A 13,045-nucleotide genomic window follows, 5' to 3' on the forward strand; every position below is an offset into this window, starting at 1 on the left:
GTGTGTGTGTGTGTGTGTGTGGGGCAGGGGTGGTAAAAGTGTGTGTAAGTGTGGGGCAGGGGTGGTAAAAGTGTGTGTAAGTGTGGGGCAGGGGTGGTAAAAGTGTGTGTGTGTGTGTGTGGGGGGGGGGGTGGTAAAAGTGTGTGGGGGGGGGGGCAGGGGTGGTAAAAGTGTGTGTGTGTGGGGCAGGGGTGGTAAAAGTGTGTGTGTGTGTGTGTGTGTGTGTGTGGCAGGGGTGGTAAAAGTGTGTGTGTATGTGTGGGGCAGGGGTGGTAAAAGTGTGTGTGGGGGGGGGGCAGGGTGGTAAAAGTGTGTGTGTATGTGTGGGGCAGGGGTGGTAAAAGTGTGTGTGGGGGGGGGCAGGGGTGGTAAAAGTGTGTGTGTGGGGCAGGGGTGGTAAAAGTGTGTGTGTGGGGGGCGGGCAGGGGTGGTAAAAGTGTGTGTGTGGGGGGCGGGCAGGGGTGGTAAAAGTGTGTGTGTGGTGGGGGGCAGGGGTGGTAAAAGTGTGTGTGTGTGGGGCAGGGGTGGTAAAAGTGTGTGGGGGGGCAGGGGTGGTGTGTGTGTGTGTGTGTGTGTGTGTGTGTGTGTATGTGTGGGGCAGGGGTGGTAAAAGTGTGTGTGTGGGGGGGGGGGGGGCAGGGGTGGTAAAAGTGTGTGGGGGGGGGCAGGGGTGGTAAAAGTGTGTGTGTGTGGCAGGGGTGGTAAAAGTGTGTGTGTGTGTGGGGCAGGGGTGGTAAAAGTGTGTGTGGGGGGGGGCAGGGGTGGTAAAAGTGGGTGTGTGGGGGGGGCAGGGGTGTAAAAGTGTGTGTGGGGGGGGGGGGCAGGGGTGGTAAAAGTGTGGGGGGGGGGGCAGGGGTGGTAAAAGTGTGTGTGTGTGGGGCAGGGGTGGTAAAAGTGTGTGGGGGGGGGCAGGGGTGGTAAAAGTGGGTGTGTGGGGGGGGGCAGGGGTGGTAAAAGTGTGGGGGGGCAGGGGTGGTAAAAGTGTGTGTGGGGGGGGGCAGGGGTGGTAAAAGTGTGTGTGGGGCAGGGGTGGTAAAAGTGTGTGTGTGTGGGGGGGGGGCAGGGGTGGTAAAAGTGTGTGTGGGGGGGGGGGGACGGGTGGTAAAAGTGTGTATGGGGGGGGCAGGGGTGGTAAAAGTGTGTGTGTGGGGGGCGGGCAGGGGTGGTAAAAGTGTGTGGTGGGGGGCAGGGGTGGTAAAAGTGTGTGTGTGTGGGGCAGGGGTGGTAAAAGTGTGTGGGGGGCAGGGGTGGTGTGTGTGTGTGTGTGTGTGTGTGTGGTGTGTGGTGTGTGTGTGTGTGGTGTGTGGTGTGTGTGTGTGTGTGGTGTGTGTGTGTGTGTGGGGCAGGGGTGGTAAAAGTGTGTGGGGGGCAGGGGTGGTGTGTGTGTGGTAAAAGTGTGTGTGTGGTAAAAGTGTGTGTGTGGTAAAAGTGTGTGTGTGGTAAAAGTGTGTGTGTGGTAAAAGTGTGTGTGTGGTAAAAGTGTGTGTGTGGTAAAAGTGTGTGTGTGTGGGGCAGGGGTGGTAAAAGTGTGTGTGTGGGGGGGGGGGGGGCAGGGGTGGTAAAAGTGTGTGTGTGTGTGTGGGGGGGGGGGGGGCAGGGGTGGTAAAAGTGTGTGTGTGTGTGTGGGGGGGGGGGGGGGGGGGGCAGGAGTGGTAAAAGTGTGTGTGTGTGTGTGGGGGGGGGCAGGAGTGGTAAAAGTGTGTGTGTGTGGGGGGGGGGGGGGGCAGGGGTGGTAAAAGTGTGTGTGTGTGGGGGGGGGGCAGGGGTGGTAAAAGTGTGTGTGTGTGGGGGGGGCGGGCAGGGGTGGTAAAAGTGTGTGTGTGTGTGGGGCAGGGGTGGTAAAAGTTTCTGTGTGGGGGCAGGGGTGGTAAAAGTGTGTGTGTGTGTGTGTGTGTGGGGCGGGGGTGGTAAAACTGAGTGGGAGGGGTAAAATGGAGTTGGTGAGACAGTGAAACAATGCAGAGAGGGGAGGTAAAACTGAGCGAGTGGGGGGTAAAACTTAGTGAGTGGGGGAAGGAAGTTAAAACTGAGTGGGGGCATGTGAGTGGGAGGAGGTAAGGTGTGGGGGGAGGTAAAAGTGAGTGGGGGTTGGGAGCTAAAATTAAAGGAGAGAAGGTAAAACAGTGAGTGGGAGAGGTTCAACTGAGTGAGTTGGGGGGGTAAAACGGAGTGGGTGAGGCAGTGAAACAGAGCGAGAGAAGTAAATCTGAGTGAGGTAGAGGTAAAACAGGGCAGGTAGGTAACTTGAGTGGGGGCGGGGAGGTAAAACTAAGTGAGGGGGTAAACTTGTGAGTAAAAGGAGGAATTGTGTGAGGAGAGATTTGAGAAAGGAGGGTTTATGAGAGGAGGGGAGAGAAGTAAAGGGGGTGAGAGCGAACAGGTGAGAGGTGTGGGGGTATAAGACAGAGGGGGTTACAGGGCCGCCGACACGGGGCCCAGGTAAAAAAAATCTAGTGTTGGAAGCTGTTGGCAGCACTGCCCTCTCCCCACAGACTACTGCCCCCCCTCCCATCGTGCGCCTCTACTGCCCCCCCTCCCATCGCGCGCTTCTACTGCCCCCCTATGGGAGGACAGGGCCCCCCCAGAATTGTTTTGTCCATTTATTGGCCGCCCAGAGAAAGTTTGGCCACCCCCACATTAGAGCATGACAAATAAGGGACGGCTGTGTTGGGTGTCCTACATTTGCTGCCCAAAAAAAGTCGTCCTAAGCAGCAAAGAACAGGAAATAAATGCCCCGTGTAACAACGTAATAGCCCCCTCTCCCACTGCTGTGAATGCTTCAAATACAAAAATGCATCAATTACCCAAATGATTCCCATGACTCACATTGCAGCTGCGTCACTGTGGGCCTGCAGGGTGCTGCAGTAGCCCTGTCGTAGTGTTCCAACCAGCCACTTGTTTCATCTTCCTCAGTATGTACATCTAATTGGCATTGGAGGGATTAGAACAGGGGCGGCCAACTCCAGTCCTCAAGAGCTCTCAACAGGCCAGGTTTTCAGGATATCCGCTGCTTCAGCACAGGTGGCTCAGCGATTGAGCCACCTGTGCTGAAGCAGCGATATCCTGAAAACCTGGCCTGTGGGAGCTCTTGAGGACTGGCGTTGGCTACCGCTGGATTAGAACTTTCAAAGCTGAGGTCATCTAGATCTCCAGTTCAGGCCAGGCGGCTTTCTATTAAGATCATAAGAGCAGGCTTTCACCCGCCATGTTTTATGGTCTTGGTTGGAAGATCCATGCTGTGTGGACCCTTTCCTGCCGCGTGCCTGAAGTCATGTCAGCTGAGGAAATTTATTCACACCAGTGGATTCCCTATTTGTACAAAGGCAGCAATTTATGTAACGTTCCCTCATTCCGCAGGCTGCATCCATGCAAGATCCACACGTCAACACTGTGATTTACCTTTTTTTGTTTTATTATTGAAACGTGCTGCTGAACAGCATTTTCTGGTGATCTGGTAAGGGCCAAGATATTTAATATTTTTTTTTTTTTTAAACAATAGAATCGCTATTTGTACCACAGATCTAGTTTCCCCCCATAGACATGAACATGATCCATGAAGGAGGCAAGATGAATAGGGAAAGAGATGAGACGTGCAACGTGTAAACAAAACAAACCCTGAAAATGCATGAGAGCGAGTACCGTATCTAGCTGTTGCACAGAATTCCTATGTTAAGTCTCATGGGGGGAGGGGGAGAGCAAGGTCCATTCACAGTAGTAGAGTGGCATGGGGGCGGGGGGCAGTGCCATGCTTTGCTCAGAATGGAGTCCATGACATGCTTGTCTCGAGCCCCCATTGGGCACCAAGTTGTATGTTCTGTGAGCGGCTTCCTGTGCGCAAACCCCAGCAAAGACTGGGATACTTTAAGGATTGTCCAAAGCAGATGGAACTCAGTGCCCCTCTTCTCTTCCCCCCTCCCCACCAAGCTATTCTCCCACCCTCTCCACAAAAACATAGTCCTCCAAGGAACCCAGGTGGGTGCAATGACTGAATGAATGGGAGGAGTAGTGGAAGGTCCTTTATGTCTCTGTTCGCAGTTTTTGTTTGACGGTGGAGATTGAATAGCCGGGGGGAGTGAAACAAAAGGATTGGAGGGAACGATTCCCAAAAATTCGCTTTAAAGCAGCATAGACCAAAAGGAGCCTAACTCCAGCGCGGGCCCGACTGCCGGACAGATGAGGCAGTGCGGCGTTTCTTTGGTACGATATGAGGTTGCTGGAGATGCAGGTAGCGTCGGGAAGCCGGGAGAGGCAGTCTCGGGAAAGGACACGCCAAAGCTTTTGCTAAAAAGTTATTGCTGTCCTTCCAAAGATGCACCCCTTTCTGTCCTTCCCTTACCAACACCTCTAGCTCCCACAGACTCAACACGGGATTTTCTGTTCTGCACGCTTCCCTTTCATGTTTATTTTGGGAGGGTGCGTATTGGCCTACATTGCCTGTGAGCGCGTGTGTAAAACAATGTCTTTATGTGTGGCTAAGTATGATTGTGCCTCTCTTGCATTTACCCTTATGTTCCCTTTGCTGATCTTTCTCCTTTTACCTCCTGAGGTTTTGCCAGAGAGCGCTGGAATATCCATTTCATTCTGTCTTTCCTCCCCCGCCCCCCCCCCCCCGGTTTTGATCTCTTTACAAAGGTGTCATGGAAATAAAAATATATACATACATACATATATTTATCTATCTATCTGTCTTTCACACACTGGCCTTTTTAAGGGAGGCGGTGAGTTTTCCTTCTTTGCTTTCTTTGTTGAAACCTCTTTGCAGCCTGTGACGAGCGAGCAGTCCTTCTCAAGTCTCTTAAGCAGCTAAGGAGATAACAGCTGCACCCGAAGCAAAGTGTCCCTTCCTTTTGCAAGCTTCAGCTGCGCAGCGGCTATAGAGCCCCCCGGTATGGAAGGGGGAGAGTTAGGAGAGAGATTTAGCAGGTTCGTTAAGGTACGTGGCGCTCCCGTTCTCATGTTTCGGTGAGATGCGGCTTGGGAGCAGGAGCGCGCTGGCGTTAGGGGGATCCGGCGCTTCCAGTAGATGGGGGTCTAATCTCGCTTCCCCCCAGGTCTCGGTCTCCTGGTCGCAAGCCAGGATGCTGGAGCGGGAAAGCCACTGGGAAGCTGGCCATATAAAGGACCCTCCCAATTCTCTTGGCGACCTGCAAGGGACGGAGACAGAGTTAAGACCTTTTTAAATGAAACTGCAGCTTCCCTTCCAATAAGTGGCACCATACACTACATGTGGCATTATATTCACATGATCTGGACTCATGGGTAAGTAACTCCAGGTACCTCCGTATTAAACGTGTATACATGTAATCCTTGCAGTTTGCGTACCGGTATGTGTTACATTGACCACACTACTCGGAATGGAAGCTGGAGGCGGGCATTGATAACATGAGTTGGCTGTAAAGAACCCTAACCTGGGTGTAATTTTATAATGAAGAAAACATTCTGCTTAGGCAGAGACTGGTAAAGCCGAAAAAAAATATAAGATTCTTCTTGTTTTGTCGCCACCTACAAAATACCGCAGGAGCCCTGTTAGCGCTGCTGTATTTTCTAAGAATTAATCGCACTTATCTGCTTCCTAAATGTATTGGTCCATGTCCGATTTCACCGCTCTGCTTTCTATTTTTATATGGTACGCAGACGCGCCAGCCTGTGTTTTCATTTTTTTTATTTTACATTCATAACGGAAGAATTGCAGATTTGTATTTTTTTTTGCTTCTGAAAAATAACGGTGCGTCCTTAATCTGAATTTGTGAATACCAAGTTGTTTTCCGGTCAGACCAGTTTCAAAAAGTTTAAAACTACTTTCGGAAGGGGTTTCGGTCCCGGCGTTTGCTGTACGGCTGTCGATGCTTATGTAGACTAAGCGCCGGAATCGGATATCTGGTCGCGGCCGTTTTTGTACACGACCACGTCGGCGTCACCGAGGGAGCCTTCATTGCAGCAGGCGCTGGAGACCTGGCCACCTGTGCTGAAGCAGAGATAACCTGAACACCTGACCTGGTGGTAGCTCTTGAGGATGGACGTTGGCCGCCCCTGATCTAGTCTGGCTGTCGCATGTGCCGGGCGACTGTCTGATAACCGGGGGCAAAAGCTGAAATGTCATATCGCAATTCAAAAGAGAAGCTACAAAACATTCTGTGGAAAGTAACCTTACGTCGGCCATACAAGACGAGCAAGTCCACAGGGATAAACGGGCGTCCACTTTACTGCACGGTTCCTGCCACTGAAAAATGTTCTAGATCAGTGGTTCTCAAACTAAGCTCCCCAGCAGAAGTGCTCACCTGCCAGTTACATGCAGCGCTGATGAGCTGATCACAATTAAAATGTTTGATTGTGACAGGCTGCTTTTCAGACCCTGGCCCAATAACGCATTTATACATTATTGGTATCTACTGTATATATTGATGAAAAGAGCCAAGTACAAGTATGGTGGTCCTCAATTATAACCAATGATGTGTTTCACAGGGAAGCAAAAGTTGGAGATCCCAGTTACCTCCCAATCACTGGTGGTTTGTTTTTGACATTTAAGCTAGGGTTAGAGCGGTGTTTCTCAAACAGGATGCTGTGTATCCCTCTGCCAAGGGTGCTGCCGCTGCCACCCCCCAGGGGGAAACACCGTGCCAGTTGCTCAGCTGGCGCGTCCCACACTGGTTGGAGATCGAGAGGCTGTCTTCGCCTCCTACTCTCTGCCTGGCACACAGGAGAGAGGAAGGGCGGACACAAGTCTTTCCGCTGTGAAGGGCGAGTGTGTAATGGAGAAAGGGGGGGGGGGGGTGGTGGTTTAAGAAAAAGGGGCGAGTATAAAATGTGAGTGTGCAAGACGGGGGGATGAGTGTGGTGGAAAACATGTGAGCAGAGCGAGTGTTGTTGAGTGTGGTTGAGAACGGTTGCACGTGGTCAGATGAGCAGGGGTGCCGTGAGATTTAAATAAATCTTCCCGTGGGCCTGTGCTCCAAAAAGGTGAGAACCACTGGGCTACAGTAACTCCTTCCTGTGATAATAGTGTGTGTTCCCTTTTCCTACCTTAACTATGCTACATATATAGTTGAAGGGGAGTTCTTGTCCTGGTCACAAAAAGTAGCAGGAGGGTTAGAACCTGGCCAAGTTATCAACTTCACCAGCAGCATCTCTGCTCCTGTTAGAGAGCCACATGTGGCCAGACATGCTGGAGGTCTTCATTGATTCACAACACAAATGATCTCTGGTCTGATCCTTTTGCATAACAGAGCTAACCCACTGCAGTAAATCAGGGGAGTGCCCTTTGCCCACTCTTACTGTGGCACCATACAAAGATAGCTGCATAATCAAAGTGTTTTTTTTTGGGGGGGGGGGGGGGGCAGGACATCATAGAACAGTTAATGTCTTCTATCAGCACCAATTAACCCCTTTGATGCCAGAAGAGCCTGCAAAACAATGCAACTGGAGTCACCTCTGGCAGCAAAGGGCTGAGGGCATTACATTTCTGAAACCATTTCCATGTGAGGGCTGTGGGTGGGTTCAGGATGTTTATGGGCTGTGGTGCTACTGACATTGTACCAGGGATAACATGTGCTTGGGACAGGATGGAATGCGGACTGCTGGCTACAGCCGTTACACTGATTTATAATGTTGCTACTGCAGACCAATTAACCCCTTCTCTGGCGGAGAAGCTGCCCTGCTCAGCGTTAAAAGGCCGCTGTGTGCACATTTTATAGGATCGGCGTTCACTCTCCGGCGAATGATCTCAGTGATAGAAGTTATCCTGTAATGCGTGTGCTTTTTGAAATAAAACGTTTGTGAAGCATCTCCGCTGGTTGTTAATATATCTACTGGGTTATTATGTATGTATATCTTTATTTATATAGTGCCATCCATGTACATAGTGATAACCATATAAATAACAAATACAAATAACACATAATGGGAAGAAGCGCTTTCAGACATAAGTGACATTTTGGATCCAGCATAGAGGGAACTCCCTTTCCCACAATCCTGCAGGATACAGACGAGACAACGAGTATTCTAAAACTTGCCTTAAACTACCCAGGTACATGCTGCAACATTTCAGTGACATTTCTGCAGACAGACTAATGGCCCATCGGATTAACACAGCAGGGGTCCCTGGCAGTCCCATTCAGTTTGAATGCGACTGCCAGGGACTCCCCGCTGTTAATCCGATGGGCCATTAGTCTGTCTGCAGAAATGTCACTGAAATGTTTCAGCAAGTACCTGGATCTTGTTGGTGATTGCCACTGGTTTGTTTTAGAATAACTGTCGGCACTACAGTACGTGCAAGAGGTAGGATCCCTCTAAAACTCGTCCAGAAAAGACATCACAACCCGTGCCCCGCATTTGCTCCCCCAAACCCCATACTGTTTGCCTCAGAGAGGATCCTGCTGTCCCGGCCCCTCCTCTCTCTGCTAAACCGCTGCACATTTCCTAACGAATTGATCCACGGGGAACAATTGGCCAAAGAACCTTTTTATTACACCCGCCATAAACAGCCAGGGCTGGAGGTAAAGCCATAAACTGCAGTTAGCACTTTATTATAAGGCCTGCAGGCCATAGCTCAATCCTATTACAGCGAGTTTGTGTATGTGTTTGTTACAGCCTGTGTAAGAGCGCTGCAAAAACCCTATTATACTCACAGGGGGCTGCATTAAAAAAACCTCCCCAGGCCGGTCATCCTGGTGCTATTTTTGCACACACACACACAAAAAATCTAATTAAAAACAATGTTCTGTTTTTCTTTGATAAATCTGGTGCTATTGTTGCTTCAGTTTTGCTGCTGGAGGACTTACATAGGCCACAGGAAGGGCTACAACCTGCCGGGCTGCTGTGTGATGCTCGACACACTCTGTATGTAGACAATGTGTTGGTGTGTACAATTTGTCCACTTGTTACTACACCAGGGGTGGCAAACTCCAGTCCTCAAGGGCCACCGACAGGTCAAGTTTTCAGGATATCCCTGCTTCAGCACAGGTGGCTGCCATAATGATTGTACTGAAGCAGGGATATTCTGAAAACCTGACCTGTTGGTGGCCCTTGAGGACTGGAGTTGGCCACTCCTGTGCTAGAGGTACCAGTAATGCATTGCGTTGTTCTTGGAAGACAGGTACCTGTGCTCTGATCTTCAATGCTGGACCGAGTTTCAGTCCCATGTTATTCAGTAAGTGCTCTTCTGTCAGCAGAGGCAGCGCCTCTCCATCAATGCCGTGCTCCCGGAATACCTGCACAGGGGACACCAGATTAGCCCCTGCTGACATTACAAGGTGTTTGGTGCCAGCATGTTGTGCAGCTCCGTGTGGGAGGCAAAGGTTAAATACGTAATGACATCATATTTAGTCACTGTCACATTAACACCAAAATGATGCTCCCATCACAATAAAATACGCGGCGGGGCACCGAGCTAGTATAGGAGACGTATATGCTGCACAAACACGGCAATAAATTATGTAAAGCTTCTTGTACGGGGTTTGCCTCTTGCTCTCTACTGCTTTATTTCTTTAATGTACTGGGATGTACTATCAGGGTTAGAGTGAGAGCTGAATAATTAAGCTCGAGATGACACCCCAAAAATGGGTTACACTCCCCTCAGCTCACTGTCTTCTAAGTAAATACACACCACACCACACTTTGCACATGCTCTCATACAAATACATACATTCTCCCTGTGTGTCTCACACACACTCACACATATCCCAATACACCCCCTTGCCTCATTCTCATACACAAAATACACATTCACTTAAGCTCTCTTACGTATTTTTCTGTGAACACACACACTCACTTTATCTCTCACTCACCCACCCTCCCCCCTATCCTTGACACTCTCTCCCTCCCTCTCACACATGCACTCTCCCCCCTCCTGTCTCTTTGTCCCTTGCTCTCTCGCCCAGCTGCAAGGAGGGGAAGTGTGGCAATACAGGTGGTTTTAATGAAGCGTGTCATGAGGGGATTAGCACAGGGGAAAAGGAAGGGGGGGGGGGGAAGAACAGCCGCCAGGCTCCCCTCTCTCCCAATGTGGGGCAGCCCAATGAGCAGAAATAAGGGGATCGGAAATCGGACGGTTGGAGGGCATCCTTTAACCTTCTCTAATGAGCGACAAAGGGCCAAATTCCAGCCTCCTTAATGAGGAATAAAAGAGGCACAGCAATAAGGAGAGAGTGGGGGAGGAGATGAGACATGAAGGGTCAAAGAGGGGACGGCGAGTGAAAAAGAACAGATGGAGAAAGGACAAAACAGACAGGTCGGATGCAAGAGGACAAGTAGGGGAAATACATAGGCCGTCGGAAAGGTGTGCGATTACCTGTGTGTATTCGACACAGCCAGACAGGCTGCCCACAAAGCTGCATACATCGTCCACTGTCCATTTGCTGAGGTCCTCCAGGACTACACTCTCCTCCCCATCCAGGAAGAGACCACCCATGGCACCTGGGACTAGAAGGAAGAGGGAAAGACCAGGGGTGGGGAAGAGTGGAAGATGAGGAGAGGGGAGGGAAAAGGAAGATTAGGTGAAGGAGGATGGGGAGGTGGTGTGAGGGAAAGCACAGAGGTGGGGGGAAGAGAGAGAGAAAAAGGAGATATTAATCATTAAAATTCCACAAAGAAAACAAGTCTGCAAGATGAACATATTCTTGTAGGCCAACATCCATCTTTAATGACCTGTCAACACCACGCAGGGCACAGACTCTGCTCTCCCACAATGCTTTGTTGGTACAACTTTCCCCAACAGTGATGGGGTTAGAAGTGAGAGCAGATGGAAGAAGAAGAAACATGAAGGATATTCATGTGTCTTACGGGCCAGGCTGGAGAAAGAGAGAGGTCAGTGCGGATTCAAGGGGTGGGAAGATAAAAACAAAAAATGAATTCAGCTCAATTATTCCATGCGCACCCCGAGGTCTGATCCCGACGCTGGCTTTCCAAGCCCTACGTGTTCCGGAGAGAAGGTGGGTGGCTGGAGATGGGAACAGCTTCCCAATTAGCCACTTCCTCAAGCTTTTGGCAGCCAAGAGTTGCCACAATGTCTGGCAGAGAGGAGACGGGAAGAGGCAGAGCTGTCAGCCTGCCTGAGACCCGGATCCAAATGAAAGTTGACAACCCTATCTGCAATTAATGAAAGGCCTCATCATTGATACAAAAGCTTGCAGCCTATTAGTATGCCAAGTAGAATCTGCAATACAGTTATGCCACCAGCACGTCATTTCTGAAGATCCAGGCAGGTGGCAAAGTCCTCTCTTGTATTGGGGGAATTTTATTTATTTATTTATTTATAAAATATGTTACCAGGAAGTAATACATTGAGAGTTACCTCTCGTTTTCACATATGTCCTGGGCACAGCGTTAAGACAAATAATACATGGTTACAAATACAGTTACATAAATGAACAGGGTATACATTATATACAAGACATTGCATGCACAGTTAAAGAAAATATATATTATTGGCATATGAAAGTTACAGACCAGATGGGAAAATGGTGGAATTGGGGGGTTACCGTGAAAAGCCAGAGTGCAATTATCACCTAAATTAATTCCATGCTAGAAACAGTGACATATACTACAGGCCTATAACTCCACGCCCTTCAGGCAAGAAAAGTTCTCCTGATCCACACGTACAAAGGCTGTGAACATAACCCCCCTGTGTCAGGGCAGATGTAGCGGGGACGGCTGTGGTGAGAGTGGCCCATGCCAGGTTGTGTAAATTGTACTCAGGGCTGGGGATCGATAGAAAGGATTTTTAGCTTCCTGAGCTGTCCCTGGGGTGTGTGGGGAGGGCAGGGAGGGGGGGAGGAGAGCTGTTCTGGCAGGCGATATCTCACACGCTGGAGGGACGACAAGGTCGGTCACGGAGAGGGAGAGGCAGACAGGATGGGGGCCAGGACTGGCACTGATAAACAACTCCCTCCTTCCCCCCCCTTCTCACTTCATCCTCCCACGGCTCACAGCCATGCAGACACATGGAGCACAGAGGTCAGGGGAGTATTACAGCTCAGTGACAGAATGCACAGCTGCAGAGGCTGCCCTGGCCCCAACTTTATAAGCCTCACAGGGTCTCTAAAGCCATGACTGAGTTAGAGGCTTCCATCAAGTAACTGGCCTTCCACCACCTCTGGCACTACAGGGGATATTCCCTCCAGAGCCATACAAGCTAAAGCCACATCAACATTTGGGAAGCACATTAGAAGTGTATCTGAACTCAGGAATATCCAGCAACTAAGCATGTCATCAGAAGGACTGCAGAAAGGTTACTTCTATAGTAGGGAATGGTGACAATAGGAAACGGCTAACCCCATCACTGCCAGTGTGGCCTTTTGGTTGACTTTTTACGGCTAGAAGGATCCCAGTGGCTGCAAAAGTGTTAAAGACTTTATTTGGGAATAAGCGGCCCACCTCCTCCCAGAGTGGCTGGTGTAACGAATGTTACAAGGGGAGGAAGTGGGAAGGAAGGGAACCAACAACAACAAAAAATGTTTCGGGAAGGTATTTTTCTTTGAATTATTATATTCAATTACAAATATTGGAGCCGTCAATAACCAAAGGGCTCACGGTCTCATTATTCCCACTTAGGCTCAGGAGAGGTCACAGTTAGGAAGGTAGGGGCTCTCTCTCTTTTTGACTTGTAGGTGTCTTCAGCGTGAGGAATTAACAAGGTAGTTCCCAGATTGCTGTCCACAATAAGTGTCCCAATGCTATTCCTGATGGGAACAACAATGGGGGGGGGGGGGGGGAGGAGCAGTAACAACCAGAGAGCACGGGGGCATGAGAAAGCTGCCTCTGTCCCTTCCCTGTTGCATACAGGATGCGCACACGGAAAGTTGTAGCGGTTAAGTGCAGTTCCAGGCTAGTAGCAAGTGGCATTGACATGTCCCGTGTTGCCATGCAATGCGTTGCAAGCCCCTCTGACAGAGGAGAGACTACCGCATTGTGAGTTCCTTAGGACACAAGAGGAGAAACTCAGACGTCTGGGGTGCTCCGGTAATGCCCTGTATATGGACTCTCTGCCCTGTATATGGACTCTTAGCCTTCTCTCTATGCTGCTGCATTACAGGACAGCGGGACGCCCGCT

General features: G+C 50.2%; 1 protein-coding gene across 1 annotated transcript in view; it reads right to left on the bottom strand.

Moving 5' to 3' along the window:
* Positions 1–4,598: 4,598 nt before the first annotated feature.
* The window catches only part of SAMD11 (sterile alpha motif domain containing 11), a 168,802-nt gene continuing 160,355 nt past the window's right edge, over positions 4,599–13,045 (bottom strand). The window contains exons 12-14 of the mRNA XM_075583516.1: positions 10,286–10,416; positions 9,096–9,206; positions 4,599–5,144 (exon numbers count right to left, since the gene is read on the bottom strand). Of these exons, the coding sequence (XP_075439631.1) occupies positions 4,998–5,144; positions 9,096–9,206; positions 10,286–10,416 (389 nt within the window). The 3' untranslated portion in view covers positions 4,599–4,997. The remainder of the gene's footprint in view (positions 5,145–9,095; positions 9,207–10,285; positions 10,417–13,045) is intronic.

This window comes from Ascaphus truei, unplaced genomic scaffold, assembly GCF_040206685.1.
Source record: "Ascaphus truei isolate aAscTru1 unplaced genomic scaffold, aAscTru1.hap1 HAP1_SCAFFOLD_331, whole genome shotgun sequence".
In the NCBI taxonomy this organism is placed as follows: Eukaryota; Metazoa; Chordata; class Amphibia; order Anura; family Ascaphidae; genus Ascaphus; species Ascaphus truei.